The sequence below is a fragment of the Marmota flaviventris genome, chromosome X (assembly GCF_047511675.1).
Source record: "Marmota flaviventris isolate mMarFla1 chromosome X, mMarFla1.hap1, whole genome shotgun sequence".
In the NCBI taxonomy this organism is placed as follows: domain Eukaryota; kingdom Metazoa; phylum Chordata; class Mammalia; order Rodentia; family Sciuridae; genus Marmota; species Marmota flaviventris.
Genome location: NC_092518.1, coordinates 56,187,159 through 56,202,734, shown reverse-complemented (window position 1 = coordinate 56,202,734; position 15,576 = coordinate 56,187,159). Strand labels below are relative to the sequence as shown.

At 36.9% G+C, this 15,576-nt stretch overlaps 1 protein-coding gene and 1 long non-coding RNA gene across 5 annotated transcripts in view; one reads left to right on the top strand and one right to left on the bottom strand.

The window, feature by feature from the left end:
* Positions 1–13,457, top strand: part of Ogt (O-linked N-acetylglucosamine (GlcNAc) transferase) — a 38,123-nt gene extending 24,666 nt beyond the window's left edge. For 3 of the 4 annotated variants that reach the window (XM_071606479.1, XM_027935772.3, XM_027935771.3), the window contains 9 exons: positions 72–161; positions 1,627–1,752; positions 2,230–2,400; positions 2,512–2,628; positions 2,718–2,888; positions 4,439–4,591; positions 7,419–7,671; positions 7,930–8,053; positions 11,186–13,457. In XM_071606479.1, coding sequence (XP_071462580.1) covers positions 72–161; positions 1,627–1,752; positions 2,230–2,400; positions 2,512–2,628; positions 2,718–2,888; positions 4,439–4,591; positions 7,419–7,671; positions 7,930–8,053; positions 11,186–11,360 — 1,380 coding nt within the window. In that variant the 3' untranslated portion in view covers positions 11,361–13,457. Of the gene's footprint in view, positions 1–71; positions 162–1,626; positions 1,753–2,229; positions 2,401–2,511; positions 2,629–2,717; positions 2,889–4,438; positions 4,592–7,418; positions 7,672–7,929; positions 8,054–8,351; positions 8,544–11,185 lie in introns of all 4 variants that reach the window. The other variant, XR_003582857.3, reaches the window with a different exon arrangement.
* LOC139703090 (uncharacterized) overlaps positions 1–15,576 on the bottom strand; it is a 639,290-nt gene that overhangs the window by 295,779 nt on the left and 327,935 nt on the right. The window lies entirely within an intron of this gene.

Here is a 15,576-nt window from a genome sequence, read left to right as displayed (position 1 = left end):
AGGTGTTAAACCAGTGTCTTTTGGAAAGCTTTGAATAAAGGCTATTAAATACACTCTCTGCTGCCTTTCAGGTATTCTGTTATGCCCTGAGTCCAGATGATGGCACAAACTTTCGAGTAAAGGTGATGGCAGAAGCCAATCATTTCATTGATCTTTCTCAGGTAAGTGAAACTCTTACACATCGAACTTTTTGAAGAAAGTTCTGGGGATTTAACCCAGGGCCTCAGGCATACTAATATATCTTGAAACTTGTAGAGAACATGATTTGCTAAGTATGTACCTACTCAGGAAATTAAATTATTTTAATAATTAAATTTTTTCTTTGTAGATCATTAGCCAATTTAGTAACCGATACAGATAATGTGCAGCATAGTGTCTAAAGATATATATGTATATGTGTATATCTAGAAAAAATATGTATACATGTGTATTGACGTGTGTGTGTGTGTGTGTGTGTGTGTATATATATACACACAAATCATTAAAGTTCTAACAGAAAGGTTGTGAGACTCTAATCGCTTAATAACTAGTATGCACCAACATCTTTTCTAGCATCCTGTTGCTTCAAAAGAATGCCTGGCCTGGCCTGGTGGTACATGCCTATAAACCCAATGACTTGGGAGGCTGAGACAGGAGAATTGTAAATGCAAGGCCAGCCTGGGCAGCTTAGTGAGACCCTGTCTCAATATTTAAAAAAAGAAAAAAAGAAAAGGCTGGAGACAGTAGTAGCTCAGTAGTAGAGCACCTTGGGTTCTGAAGGGGAGTGAAATAAAATAGTTCTGGGGGAAGAATATATGCCTGGCCATGTTTGATGGATGTTAGAATTCTTTGTGACCAAGAAGCGCACCAACCTGCTTCTGAAACCTGCAAGGACTCGCTCATTATTGACCAAAGTCTAAACTCTTCAGCATAGCCTTTACAACCTTTCTTAGCCACTTTGTTTTCCAGTACTTTTACCCACCATTCACCTCCCATTTAAAAGTGAACTATTTATAATTTTTTAACCCTACAAGGGCTTTACTCCAGTTCTTATTTACTCTGTTCTATCAAGATCATATTCTGTCAAACTCCCACAGGCTCTTGTTTATCTTTCTTTTTTTTTTAATTTTTATTTTTTAGTTGTAGGGGCTGGGTATATAGCTCAGTTGGCAAAGTGCTTGCCTCACAGCACAAGGCCCTGAGTTCAATCCCCAGCACTACACACACACACACACACACACACACACACCAAAAAAGTTGTAGATAGACCCAATACCTTTCTTTCTTTCTTAATCTTTAGGTGGTGCTGAGGATCAAACCCAGTGCCTCATGCATGCTAGGCAAGCACTCTATCATTGAGCTACAACCCCAGCCTCCTATTCATCTTTGAAGGCCCAATTCAAATATCAACTCCCTTGTGAAACCCTGTCACTCATACATTCAATCTAGAAGGAAACTACTTCCTCTGTGTTCTGTTTCCTTAATGCCTTGAGTCCTTTTTAATGGGATTTACCTGTATTTTTGCCCTGCATTAATTCAGCAAATTTGTGTAACGATCATTTTGTATCTAGGAAGCTGAATTTTAATGCCATAAAATTAATTGAATTAATTTGAGATAATAGTGAATTCTTATTTTCTATTCCACAGATTCCATGCAATGGAAAAGCAGCTGATCGCATCCATCAGGATGGAATTCATATTCTTGTAAATATGAATGGTTATACCAAGGGTGCTCGAAATGAGCTCTTTGCTCTCAGGCCAGCTCCTATTCAGGTAAAAGAATTAATAATGGTTACTCACAGTGTGTATTGAACTAAAAATACAGTGATGTTGCTCACTGGCTGATGTTTAAAACAACACAGCAGACATTTGATTTGAAAATAGTATAGTTCTTGAAATGAACAGGGACAAAGGATTTTGAGTGTTAAACACGATTCCTACTGGTACATATGTATAGAGATGTACAATTTAAGATTTTGTATAAACAGTTACTCTGTCTTGCAAATTTGAAAACCATTTTGGCACTTAAACAGCTAGTCTAAAATACTACTTAATTGTTCTTGGTTAAAGAAGTCACCCTTCCTTATTTATTTACTTATTTAATTTTGGAAGATTTTTAAAAACCACTTTATTGAAGTATGATTGACTCAAACAGTTGTACATATTTAATGTGTACAACTTGATGGATTTAAACATAAGTGTACTGATGAATGTTATTAATCTGTTTTTGGTCTGTTTTTATTTTTTAAGGCAATGTGGCTGGGATATCCTGGGACTAGTGGTGCACTTTTCATGGATTATATCATCACTGATCAGGAAACTTCACCAGCTGAAGTTGCTGAGCAGTATTCTGAGAAACTGGCTTACATGCCCCATACTTTCTTTATTGGTGATCATGCTAATATGTTCCCTCATCTGAAGGTAGGTAGAAACTGGTGCTTTGGGGAATTACAAAGTACTATTGTCATTTATTTCCTTGTTACTGTCCATACACATCCTAAAAGACATGTCTGAAACTGTCTTTTCCATTAGAAAAAAGCAGTCATCGATTTTAAGTCCAATGGCCACATTTATGACAATCGGATAGTTCTGAATGGCATCGATCTCAAAGCATTTCTTGATAGTCTACCAGATGTGAAAATTGTCAAGGTCAGAACCTAGTCAATCTTTGTCATTGAAGTAAAGTTAAACTACATTTGGGATCTTTTCTTTAATAATGCGTTTTTTTTTTTTTTTAGATGAAATGTCCTGATGGAGGAGATAACGCAGATAGCAGTAACACAGCTCTTAATATGCCTGTCATTCCCATGAACACCATTGCAGAAGCAGTTATTGAAATGATTAACAGGGGACAAATTCAGATAACAATTAATGGATTCAGTATTAGCAATGGACTGGCAACTACACAGGTGAGAAGAAAATAACAGATCATAATATATACCACTAAGCATGCATTTATTTCCCTTAAATCTCATAATAACTCTAGGAGTTAAGAATCATTATCCCTGTTTTATAGATAAAGAAATGAGTTTGGTGGAGACTTAACAGCTTATGTAGGATTGTCTGATTTTAAAAGTCCCCTGAATTCAGCTAAGAAGTTACTGAGGGTCCACTTTGTTAATATCTTGTTTTTCCCTACCTGTAGCTTTACTCTCTTACCATATAGTAGAGTATCTGTAGGTACCATACAGTGTCTTATTTCTATAAACTCATCCTTTCCCTGGTTGAATACTATTTAGAAAGTTTCTTCAGGAGCCTGTTTCTATACTAATCTCTAGCCTCTCCATTCCCTGCTCCATTGTCTTCTATGCTTTGTTAGAATCTGGGGTATATCATTACATTTTGTATAACACAATATAATTCCCTTTGTTTATATCTCCCAGTGAATGGAATTATTTTAGGTCCCATATCTTAACTACAGTAATGTAATTTATACTCAAATATATTTTGCGTACTTGAATATGTGAATATATTGTTCTGTCAAGAGAATATAAATCAAGTATCACAGATCTCTTATGAGCTATCAGTTTTGTTGAATTGTCCGTATTCAACTTACCTAACAATGTAAGATAATAGTAAAATGTGTTGGACTAGTATAAGATGATAATTGTGTGTAGAAGCTCAAATGGTGGTGATCAATGTGAGGAGAATCTTGGAAGACTAATTGCAGTTTAGCCTTGAAAAGTGGATACGATTAAAAAGGCATTTCATTCAGGAAGAAAGGCCATTAATAAGGTTTTGAGAACTTTTTTGACTAGAGCAAGAAGTTTCATAATATAGTTCCCCCATTGAGATAATGCAGGAATATGACTTTAAATGGTTACACCGTTTTGTATCTTAGTCTTTTTTCTTTTTAATTTGGTGCTGGAGATTAGAACCCAGGGCCTTGTGCATACGAGGCAAGTACTCTACCAACTGAGCTAGATCCCCAGCCCTTACGGCGTCTTTTTTTTTTTTTTTTAATATTTTTTTTAGTTGTTGATGGACTTTTATTTTCACTTATTTGTAAGTGGTGCTGAGAATTGAACCCAGTGCCTCACGCATGCTAGGCAAGCGCACTACCGCTGAGCCACAACCCCAGCCCCCCCTTTACGGAGTCTTTATTGATTAAAAACTATGGGTCCTAGGCATGGTAGCTCATGCTTGTAATCCCAGCAACTTGGGAGGCTGAGGCAGAAGGATTACAAGTTCCAGGCAAGCCTCAGAAACTTAGAGAGATCCTGTTTCAAAATTTAAAAAATAAAAGATGTGACTTAGTTATTATGTGCCCCTAGGTTTAATCCCCAGTACCAAAAACCAAACAACTATTGGACTGGGTTGGGTATGTAGCTCAGTGGTAGAGCCTTTGCCTAGCTTATGTGAGGCCCTGGGTTCAATGACTAGCACTGCAAAAAGAAAAGAAAATGTCCGACTATGTTAACTTTAAACATAATCATCATCATTCTTTTCTTTGTTTTAGATCAACAATAAGGCTGCAACTGGAGAGGAGGTGCCCCGTACCATTATTGTAACCACACGTTCTCAGTATGGGTTACCAGAAGATGCCATCGTGTACTGTAACTTTAATCAATTATATAAGATTGACCCTTCTACTTTGCAGATGTGGGCAAATGTGAGTACACATAGATTCATTATTAATGCCAGAGATTGGTAACAATTTTGTACATAGACTATATTGCTGAAGCTTCTTTCTTCTTCTTCCACAAGCTGTTGTACTCATTTCTTTTTCTTTCTTCCATACTTGGGGCACTTTTCCACTGAGCCTTTTTTATTTTGACATAGGGTATCCTTGAGTTGCTTAGGGCCTTGCTCAGTTGCTAAGGCTGGTCTCAAACTTGAATCCTCCTGCCTCCACTTCCCAAATTGCTGGGATTATAGGCATGCACCACTGCGCACAGCTGTTGTTCTCATTTCTAAGCTACAAAACAGTTATGGATTTTTGATTCATTTTTTATTTCTCCTTCTAATGTTGTCTTTTTTTTCTCCCCTGTACTGTGGATCAAAACCAGGGCCTTCATACTAGGCATGTACTTTGTACTATATCTCTAGCCCTCTTCCAATATCTAAATTTCACATTATGATATTAAAAAAAAACTTTACATATTAAAAGTTTTCTGTCTAGATCATAGGTCAGAAAAGAACCAGGTGGTAGCTGGGCTTGGTGGCACATACCTGTAATCCTAGCTAGTTGAGATGCTGAGGGAAGATTACAAGTTCCAAGCCAGCCTGAGCAACTTAGACCCCGTCTCAAAATATAAAAAAGATCTGGGGATTTAGGTCAGTGGTAGAGTGCTTGCCTACCATGTGGGAGGCCCTGGATTCAATCCCTAGCAACACCAAATAAATAAATAAAATTAAATAAAAATAAAAATATCAGATGCCAAATAGCTTCAATTTTTTGGTCCATACTCTGTTACATCTGTTCAACTCTGCTGTTGTAGCATGAAATCACCCTAGACATTATGTAAATGAATGTAGCTGTGTTCCAATAAAATTTTATTTATAAAAACTGGCAGCTTGCTAAATTAGATGCTCATGCTGTAGTTTGCCAACCCCTGGTCTAAACTGATAGCAAAAGCTGTTACGTATATCTGCCCATGTTTAACATTCATGCAATATTTAAAACTAGGAGGAATCAATTTATTTCATTACTTCTCAGTCACCTTGTCAGATCAGTTTTCATAAGCAGGGATTGGTATCCATAACTGGCTCTTAGTCTATGGAACTAAAATGGCATATTTTGTCTTTAGGTAATATGGAAACAATTTTGTGGTGGATTTTTTTTCCTCTTAATAACTACTTGTTTTGATCAAAGGTCAGAGGAAGGTAGAGAAGAACATGAAGCATACGTGTGCATGTCTACTATTCTTTAATCCTCACTACTCTTTTGGGTACTAGGAGTTGAACTCGGGGGCACTCGACCACTGAGCTATATCCCCTGTCTATTTTGTATTTTATTTAGAGACAGGGTCTCACTGAGTTGCTTAGTGCCTTGAGTTCTGGCTTTGAACTCAACAGTCCTCCTGCCTTCGCCTCCTGAGCTACTGGGATTACAGGCATGTACCTGGCAATCCTTACTTCTTGATACTCAAAAAAGTTTTTCTATCCATTTGTGGCAAATTTATTTGGCAGCAAAAGTATCTGAACTATGTGCTTAGCACCTCACTTTTGCTATGAAAATATTCATAGTTTTTATTTATTTATTTCATATATTATGAATATTCCTGCATCTCAATGCAGAGATACTAATGTGTTCACAAGGAATTGCTGCTGAAGGGGTTAGATAATATATGTGCATTATACTATGTTTAAAAAATCTGAACTATTGTGAATTTGGAAATCTATTTCCACCCACTTCTTGTTTTTATAAAGTTTAATGACAAACAGCCATATCTACTTGTTTATATAACGTCTGTGGCTGCTTTTGAGCCACAAAATAATTGAGCAGTTATCATAGAAATCTGTTAGTCTCTGATATAGAGTAGACAAAGTTAAGCAAATGTGATTTTACTTTTGTTGTGACATGGTAGAGTATTTAAAATTTGGGATGCTGGCTGTGGTGACAAGTGCCTATGGTTTCCGTTATTTGAAAGGCTGAGGCAGGAGGATCACTTAAGCCTAGAAGTTCTGGGTGGGCCAGCCTGGACAACATAGTGAGACCCTGTTTCTTTAAAAACAAAAACAAAAAACCATAAAATTAAAAAATGGAAGATTCCTCTCTGTTCATCAAAAAACACTATTTAAATCAGTTCCCACAGGATATATCTCAGATTGTGCCAGTTAGTGATTTGTTTGTGTCATCTTTTGCATTTTCCTCTCTGGGGATAGCTAAGCAAAAGAGGCATATAATTCAATTTACATGAAGGAAAGACTTTTAGGTACATAGTAGGTTTCTTTCTGAGTGCAGTAGAATTATTAGAGATAGAGACATGAGAAGTTTTTTTTTTGTTTGTCTTTTTTAGGTACTGGAGATTGAACTGGGCATGGGGGTGGACTCAACCACTGAGCCACATCCCCAGCTCTATTTGTATTTTATTTAGAGCTAGGGTCTCACTGAGTTGCTTAGCACCTCACTTTTGCTGAGAATGGCTTTGAACTTGCAGTCCTCCTGTCTCAGCCTCCTGAGCCGCTGGGATTATAGGCATGTGCCACCGCACCCAGCCTTATGAGATTGAGAAGAGCAGATGTGCTAATCATAATTATTCTTACTAGGCATGGTGGCAGTGATAATCCCAGAAACTTGGGAAGTTGAGACAAGAAGATTATAAGGTTTGAGGCAGCCTGAGCAACTTAACAAGACCCTGACTCATAAGGGCTGGGGGATATAGCTCAGTGTAAAATGCTTGCTTAGCATGTGTTAGATCCCAGGTTTGATTCCTAGTACCAAAAACAAACAGTAACAAAACACAGAAGTAATTATTCTTATTTTCCCTTTTCAGATTCTGAAACGTGTTCCCAATAGTGTGCTGTGGCTCTTGCGTTTTCCAGCAGTAGGAGAGCCCAATATTCAACAATATGCACAAAACATGGGCCTTCCCCAGAACCGTATCATTTTTTCTCCTGTTGCTCCTAAAGAGGAACATGTCAGGAGAGGCCAGCTGGCTGATGTCTGCCTGGACACTCCACTCTGTAATGGGCACACCACAGGGATGGATGTCCTTTGGGCAGGGACACCCATGGTGACTATGCCAGGTAAGTTGCTAATAAACTATTGGGCTCTTTCTCATTCCTTAAAAAAACATGTCTTTTCGGGGAAAGATACTTCCAGGTAAAACTACACAGACCAGCACTAACATTTAAGGCAAAATGATAGAAAATGAGACTTGTTCAGATTTGAACAGTTAGCTCCATTCTCCTCATCTACATTGTGTGAATGCTTAGGTAAATAACATTGATAACTGCATGCTGTTTACATTCTCAGATGTGTAATTATTTTCTTTTGTATTATAGGAGAGACCCTTGCTTCCAGAGTTGCAGCTTCCCAGCTCACTTGCTTAGGTTGTCTTGAGCTTATTGCTAAAAATAGACAAGAATATGAAGACATAGCTGTGAAACTGGGAACTGATCTAGAATAGTAAGTAAACTTTTCCATGAACAAATTATATGTTAGAGAGAATATAGCTGTTGTAAAATGAAACCATAAATTAAGGGTTATATTAAATAGGTGAATTAGTTGTATGATCTCTGAATGGGAGAAAACTTTATCTAAACTCTTGTAAGTGAAGTAATCATTAGGTTTTAATATATAAAAGAATAAATGGCTAATAAAAATTTCAAGAAAATTAAAAGGCAAACAAGAGGGAAAGAATCTTTGTTTCATATGTCAAAGTATTAATAGCCTGAAGAACATTTAAATTTTAAATCCCTCATAGGAAAGTAAACAAGGAAATGACCAGACAACTCACTGAAGTGGAAGTACAAATGATTAACAAGAAAAAGTTTCAGCTTCTGTAGTAGAAATGACAATTAAAATAATATTGAGGTATATCCATTATTTGCCTATAAAATAAAAAGATTTTTAATATGATATCGATGAGGGAGCATTGAGGCCCTTTCATACATTGGTGAGTAAATTGGTACAACCCTTCCTCAAAGTTTTAAGAATCTTAAAAAATATCAGACCTTTGACCCTAATACTGCCACTTCTTTACTGTAATACGATAAGGGAAAAAAACAAAAATAACTTAATTGCCTGAAAATGGGTGGGAATTATAGGGGAGATGCTTAGGTAATTGAAGCTTTATCCATACAATAAACTACCTGTCTTTTCAATGAGGTTTTTTCCTTGGGTTTTAAGGGCAATTTTTTTCTTTGTGTTTTTCTGAGAAGTAACATGTTAAATAGATGCTAATAGAAATGCTCAGACTGCCCTTTTATTTATGAGGTTTGGGAACTTTGAGCAAGTTTATCTCTACTACCTGCAAAATAGAGCCTAATGGTAGTACCCACCTTGCAGAGATGTTGTGAGGTTTAAAAAAGGTACTCCATGTAGAGAACTTAGAAGAATTCTTGGTGCATGGTAAACATCCAACAAGTATTAGCTTTTCATTATTTTCCAACTTTTTTTGTTTTTTTTAAATTGAAAGCTTGGGCATTTTAAAACATTTAAAATTGATGTCCATCAGTCTAGGGATAAATACAGTGAACAATGTTGTCTGTTTTTAAAATTTTTCTAGACTCTTTGGAGCTTAGTTTGATTCATACAGTACTTTCCTCCAGCATTTTGTTATGAAGATTTTCAGTTTTATAATGAACACGTCTATATTCATTGCTTAGGTTTTACTATTACCATTTTTACTATACTTGATTTATTTCCTATCTATTTCTTCCTGTTTCCATAAACTAATCCATATTTTTTAAAATCTTTTTTTAGTTATAGTTGGACACAATACCTTTTATTTATTTATTTTTATGTGGTGCTGAGGATCGAACCCAGGGCCTCGCATGTACTAGGCGAGCCACTGAGCCACAACCCCAGCCCCTAAACTAGTCCATCTTATTTGGTACATTTTGAAGTAAATAGCAGATATCAGTATGCTTCTCCGTAAGTAATTCAGTATTGGTATCATAAATTAGAATTGAATACTTTTCTTTTTGAGTCAGAACTTACAGTGAAACACAGCTTTACTATTCAGTGAGTTTTGAGAGATAACCTTTGATAACCCAAATCTTGTCAAGATATAGAACATTACCATCACTTCACAAAGTTCTTGCTACTTCTTAGTTGGCCCTCCTCATAAACTCCCAGAGACAAATGCTGTTCTTTTTTTCCCTCCACTATAACCTGGTTTAGCCCTTTTAGAACTTTATACAAATGAAACCATATAGTGTGCACTCTAAAAGGCACTTTTTATTCAGTGAGTTCATTCCTTTTTATTGATGAATAGTATTTCATTGTATAGATGTATCACAGCTTAACCATTCTCCTACTTAGCCAGAGATTTTTAAAAATATATAGCACAGAGGGTCTTTTTCTTTGGAAGGTAGACTAATATGGACATGGATTGAGGCCAACAGATACATAGCCATTTTTACTAGTTCTGTTCTATAAGACATTAAAACAACTTTTTAAATTATTGCTTTTAAAAGTACACAGAAATGTTCTGACGAAATAATTCTTTTTTTAATTCCCCTTCTGAATATATTAGACAAGTCTTCTCCCCCCCCCCCATTTCTGACAGAACCATAATCTTGGTGATACTAGGAACATTTTCATTGTATATCTAAATATAATGCCTCATTCATGTGCAAGCAGTAATTATGGCCATAGACATATTGCATTTCTTTTCCCCTTGAGTGTTTTCTCATTCATTACAATCTTTCTAAATTGAATATTTCATGTAATACATTTATGCATGAACTATTTTAAAAAATACTTCAATGAACATCTTTACATAGTCATGTGTGACTGCATATCTGGTTATTTTCTAATTTTTTTTTTAGTTGTAGTTGGACACAATACCTTTATTTTATTTATTTACTTTTATGTGGTGCTGAGGATTGAACCCAGCACCTCGCACGTGCTTGACGAGCACTCTACTGCTGAGCCACAACCCCAGCCCCATACTGGTTGTTTCTTTTGAATAAATGGAAAAGCATTAGTGAGAGGTCAGAAGTTATTAATATTTAAGGTTAGTACACAATTGCTAAATTGCTTACCAAAAAAGGAAAGCGGTTTCCATTTGGGCAGGTAGTTAGTGTATAGGAATAGTTGCATACCATTGCCAATTCTTGTTTTTATTTTAAAGGTAGAAATGAAATGGAGAAAACATGGGGCTGGGGTTGTGGCTCAGGGGTAAAACGCTCACCTAGCACATGCAAGGCCCTGGATTCGATCCTCTGCCTCAGCACCACATAAAGATCAATAAAATAATTTTTTTTCATTATGTCCAACTACAACTAGAAAATAAATATTAAAAAAAAAATGAAGAAAGCTTGCTATCCCTTGGATATACATGTTTAGGAAAGAACTAAATTTTTTTTCAGAGCATATAGGGTGAACTTGATTGTAAGTGTTAACATTGTGTTGGTTGTGACCCTTCCCTTTTGCAGCATTGAGGTAACAGGCAGATGGTGGGGGGTGTGGGGAGAATGTGAATCTTGGTCATGTATTTTGCCATAAAGGTGACTGAGTATATATAGAATCTAGTTCTGAGTTTCTGCTCTGATTTGTAAACTTGGTTCTCCTTTTTTTTTAATTACCTAGCCTAAAGAAAATTCGTGGCAAAGTCTGGAAGCAGAGAATATCTAGCCCTCTGTTCAACACCAAACAATACACAATGGAACTAGAGCGGCTCTATCTGCAGATGTGGGAGCATTATGCAGCTGGCAACAAACCTGACCACATGATTAAGCCTGTCGAAGTCACTGAGTCAGCCTAAATAAAGACTATGCACAGGAGAATTACCCCATACCTGAGCCTCAACCTTCTGGGGGAAAGGGAACTAGATAACACGATTTTTACTTATCTGTACAGTACCATGTTGCAGATGGGTGATATATAATGGTAATAGAATAGCACAGCCAGATTTGCTTCCTGCATTATAGGGAGAGACACAGAGATGGAAAACTGCTGTTCCACAAGGAATCTCCATAGTTTTGCAGCAACCAGGTGGTGCATAGGTCTGGAAGGTCTGATCTCCCTTGGTCTTCCATGGGATGGTTAGTATGGAAGGGAGATATAGATTGTCCAGCCGTTTTGTGATTCCATGGATTGATTGAGTCTTCTGAATTAATTTTTTTTCTTTATATTTTGGGTATTGGAGCTTTTAAAAATGTTTGGTTTCAGGTATTTTTATTCATGTGAAGTGTTTTTGATTTTCTTGAGATAAGGTTTTAAGCTAAAATGTGGCTCCCTGTTTTAGTTTCTGAACTCTTGACAGATTGACAGGGACTTTGCTGGTGTAGTCTTTTTATAGGTTTTATAAACCACTTGAGCCTATATCAGTCGTTTTAGTGTTTGACCTGATGTTTGGAGCTACCAGTGCTTTGTTGCTTTAGATTACTGATTTTTTTTTTCTGGTCCATTTTCCATTTCCTCCTCTCTTCCTCCACCTCCTTTAAAAATTCTCCTGTAATTTAGCTAACCGAGTATGATTGAAAACATCCCAGAGTGTTTCTCTTAAACACACCATCTGGTGCCAAATGAAAAATTTAGGAGTGATTATCAGTTATGAAGGGCACAGTTATGGTACTGTCATTGATGATAATATAGATTTTTTTTGCCTAATTTTGACCTATTTTACCAGTGTTTTTTCCCTTGACTGCCCCTTCTATGCTGCTTCCAAAAGTGATAGTGTGATAAGATTTTTACCTTCTTTTCTAAAGTTTGTTTTTTTTTTTTTTAAGTGAGTCCTGTTCTTCCTATTTCTTTCAGCAGAAATGAAATCCCAGGTAAGTATAAGTATTCAAATATTTGATTAGTAAGTTGCAGTTATCTCCAATACATTAAGTAATGTTCGTTGAAAAATTTGTTATAGGTAAAATCTCTGAAGGACCATCTATGTATATGAGTAATTATTTTTCAGACTTTGTGAGGGTATTATATAATTGTCTATTGGACTTGGTCTTGAAGTTTGTGTGGATTCAGCCTCAATAGTAGCAAACTGCATTGCTGCTTGGTTTGGAGTACAAGTTAGACTTTAGCACTCTTGGAGCTTGAATTCTTGGTATTAAAGACCATAGGAATAAAACTATTGAATTTCAACAGGATTGAGGGCTTGAGGCTTAAACAAGCCAACATATGAATATGTGTTTTGTCTTGCTGTACTGCACTTATGCTATCCAGTCAGTAACAGATATTTTTGTCTGCTAGTAGTATTCTAGATTATAATGTCTTTCCAAAGCTCCAAGGCAGTGCATCTATTCTGTAGTTGCAGCTGTTGCCTGAATGTATCCTAGCTGACAAATTACTGAGTAAGGAGAACTTGAATTTCTGAAAGATTTGTACTGCTAACCAGAATCTGAGTGTAATTCTGAACCAGAATTACGTTAATGAACTATGTGTACCTTTTAACATTGTAAATCAAGAAACATCAGTTGAGGGATTTCTTATTTATTTTTTCTGATTGAAATACCAGTTAAAGGTTGCCAGCATGGTTTCAGATAAACTGATGTTTGAAGTTCACTGAACTACTCAATGTGGAATAGGACAATATACTTCCAGTGCCCTCAAGGCTGTGACTTTACAGCCATTTTACATAGCACATCATTCCTCCTATGGGAATGAACTTCTTCCTGGCACGAAAAGTAGCCGCTCTGGTTGAAGCTTTGCTTATTGTAACAGGCTTTTATTTCCAGGTAACATGTCTGTGGAAGACTTAATTCTGAATAGAGATATAGATATTACTGGAAACTAATTGTTTTTTTTTCCTATTATACTCTGCTTTATCAAAAAAAGTAAAACGTTTAAATTGTGCTACAGAAATTCAGATGTTGTCTTGTGATCTTTAAACAATAAATGAATGATTTCCCCCCCCCTAATATGGCTGATGTATTTTGTGTCCTAGTGTATTGCTGGACAGAGCAGTGGGATCATGTAACGACAAAATCTGTATTTGAATAGCTCTAAACAACATGTAAAAGGGGTGGATTTTCCTACTGAGCTGTAATATCATTTTGTCTTCTCACATAAGTCTGGTAGAGGGGTGGGGATGGTATGTGACCTATTTAGACAACAAAGCCTGTGACCCCCCCACCCCCAAACACCTATTCATGCTTTTTATTCTTTGCTTATGACTACTGTAGTACACCCACTCCCATAGTTTTTTGTTTTTTTTTACATGGACTTTTTATTTTGGTTCTTGGGAACAAAATTATTTTCCTCCCTTCTCTGTGTAGTGGCTGAACTCATGCAGAAGAGAAGAGGATTTCAATGTATTAGGGATCTGAATAGGCTGTTTGGTTGCCATTTTCTGAAAGATATGATGGAAAAAAAATGTTTCAAATAAAATTTTGAATAATTTCCAACTCCTTCATTGTGCCTTCAAAAACCTAATGTGGGACTGGGGATGTGGCTCAATAGTACAGCACTTGTCTAGCATGTCCAAGGCCCTGGGTTCAGTCCTTAAACACTGAAAACAAACAAACAAACAAAAATCCAAAACAACAGCAATAACACCCTAATGTGGACTAGTTTTTGTTTCCTAAAAGATGGTATAGGAACAAAGGTATCTAGTAGCTAGTCACAAAAGTTTTAACTCCTACCCTCTTCTATTTAAGAATATGCATTGGGAGGTTGGGGTTATGGCTCAGCAGTAGAGTGCTTGCCTAGCACACATGAGGCCCTGGGTTCGATCCTCAGCAGCACATTAATAAATAAAGTATTGTGTCCAACTACAACTAAAAAATAAATATTAAAAAAATGTGCATTGTTTATTTCCCCCTCTACTTCAGCTCCTCCTGCCTTCAGTCTAAAGGATTTTCTTGCACTTTGAATAAATTTGTGTAACTTTTGAACTGCCTGTTTTACAATTTGATTCCAGTCCAACCCACTCTTTTAGCTATATCTAACATTTAAGGCTTTCCCCCCCAAAACCTCCCTTTTCAAAAATGGGGAAACAATTTGCTTGTTTATGATATAGATAGTTGTAATGAACAGCTCCATTTACCAGAGTTTGAATCCCAGCTCTGCCATTCTCTAGCCAAATGATCTCTGTAAAACGAGAGTGCTTTTAACAGTGCCTCCTCTGCCCCTCTTTCCAACAGTCTCATTATGTTGCTCAGGCTATCTTTGAACTGGGTTCAAGCTGTCCTTTCAAGTAGCTGGGCTACAGTGGTGTACCTTTGTGTTCACTGCCTGTTCCCCTACTGTCACTCCTCACCACCTCCCACCCTGTGATGCTTAATGCCTACATTCAATCCCTAGGGATTGAACCCAGAGGCACTGTACCACTGGTCTTTCTAAGTTGGTGAGGCTGAACTTGAACTTGGTATTCCGTTCCCCTCAGCCTGTAGAGTTGCTGGATTACAAGCAAGTGCCAGTGTCCCCGATTCATTATAGGGCCTAAATCCACATAAAACACTTAGAACAATGCCTAGAACAAAAACCATCAAATGTAGGGATGTTTTGAGTTCTATTAGCCAAATGCCTAAATTGTGAAATTTATTGTTGTCTGCTAGAAAGTATTTGCTACTTACATTTTTCTTGGTATGTTTGGAGTGAACACCAAAAAGCTTCAAGTAACCAATCTTTCTTTTAGCTCCAGGGTTTGGAAGGTTCTGGAAGCAAACGACATAATTGAATGTTGCTGGGCGCTGTTGGAGCACTGCCTTAATCTTTTCTAGCGGGAGTAGGTGGCCTTCCCCGCATTGGTGCCAAGTAGTTCGGAGGGCAGGCAAACTTAGAGGTACTGACAGTTCAAACAGGGGAAAAGCTTTACTTAGTACTCCCGAGGATAAAACTTTGTTAGGATTGGGGTCTGTTTATCCTTAAGGCTCAAAAAGTTAAGTTTAGAGACCTTTAACCAGAGAGAGACCTTTAACCATAGAATGAGGCTTGGGTATCTGAACTCTTGAAAACGGCACTTTTGCAACAAATAAATTTTGTGTGGAAGTGATAGACCTGATTCCGGAAGTACTGCAGCTGGGCGCGAAGTT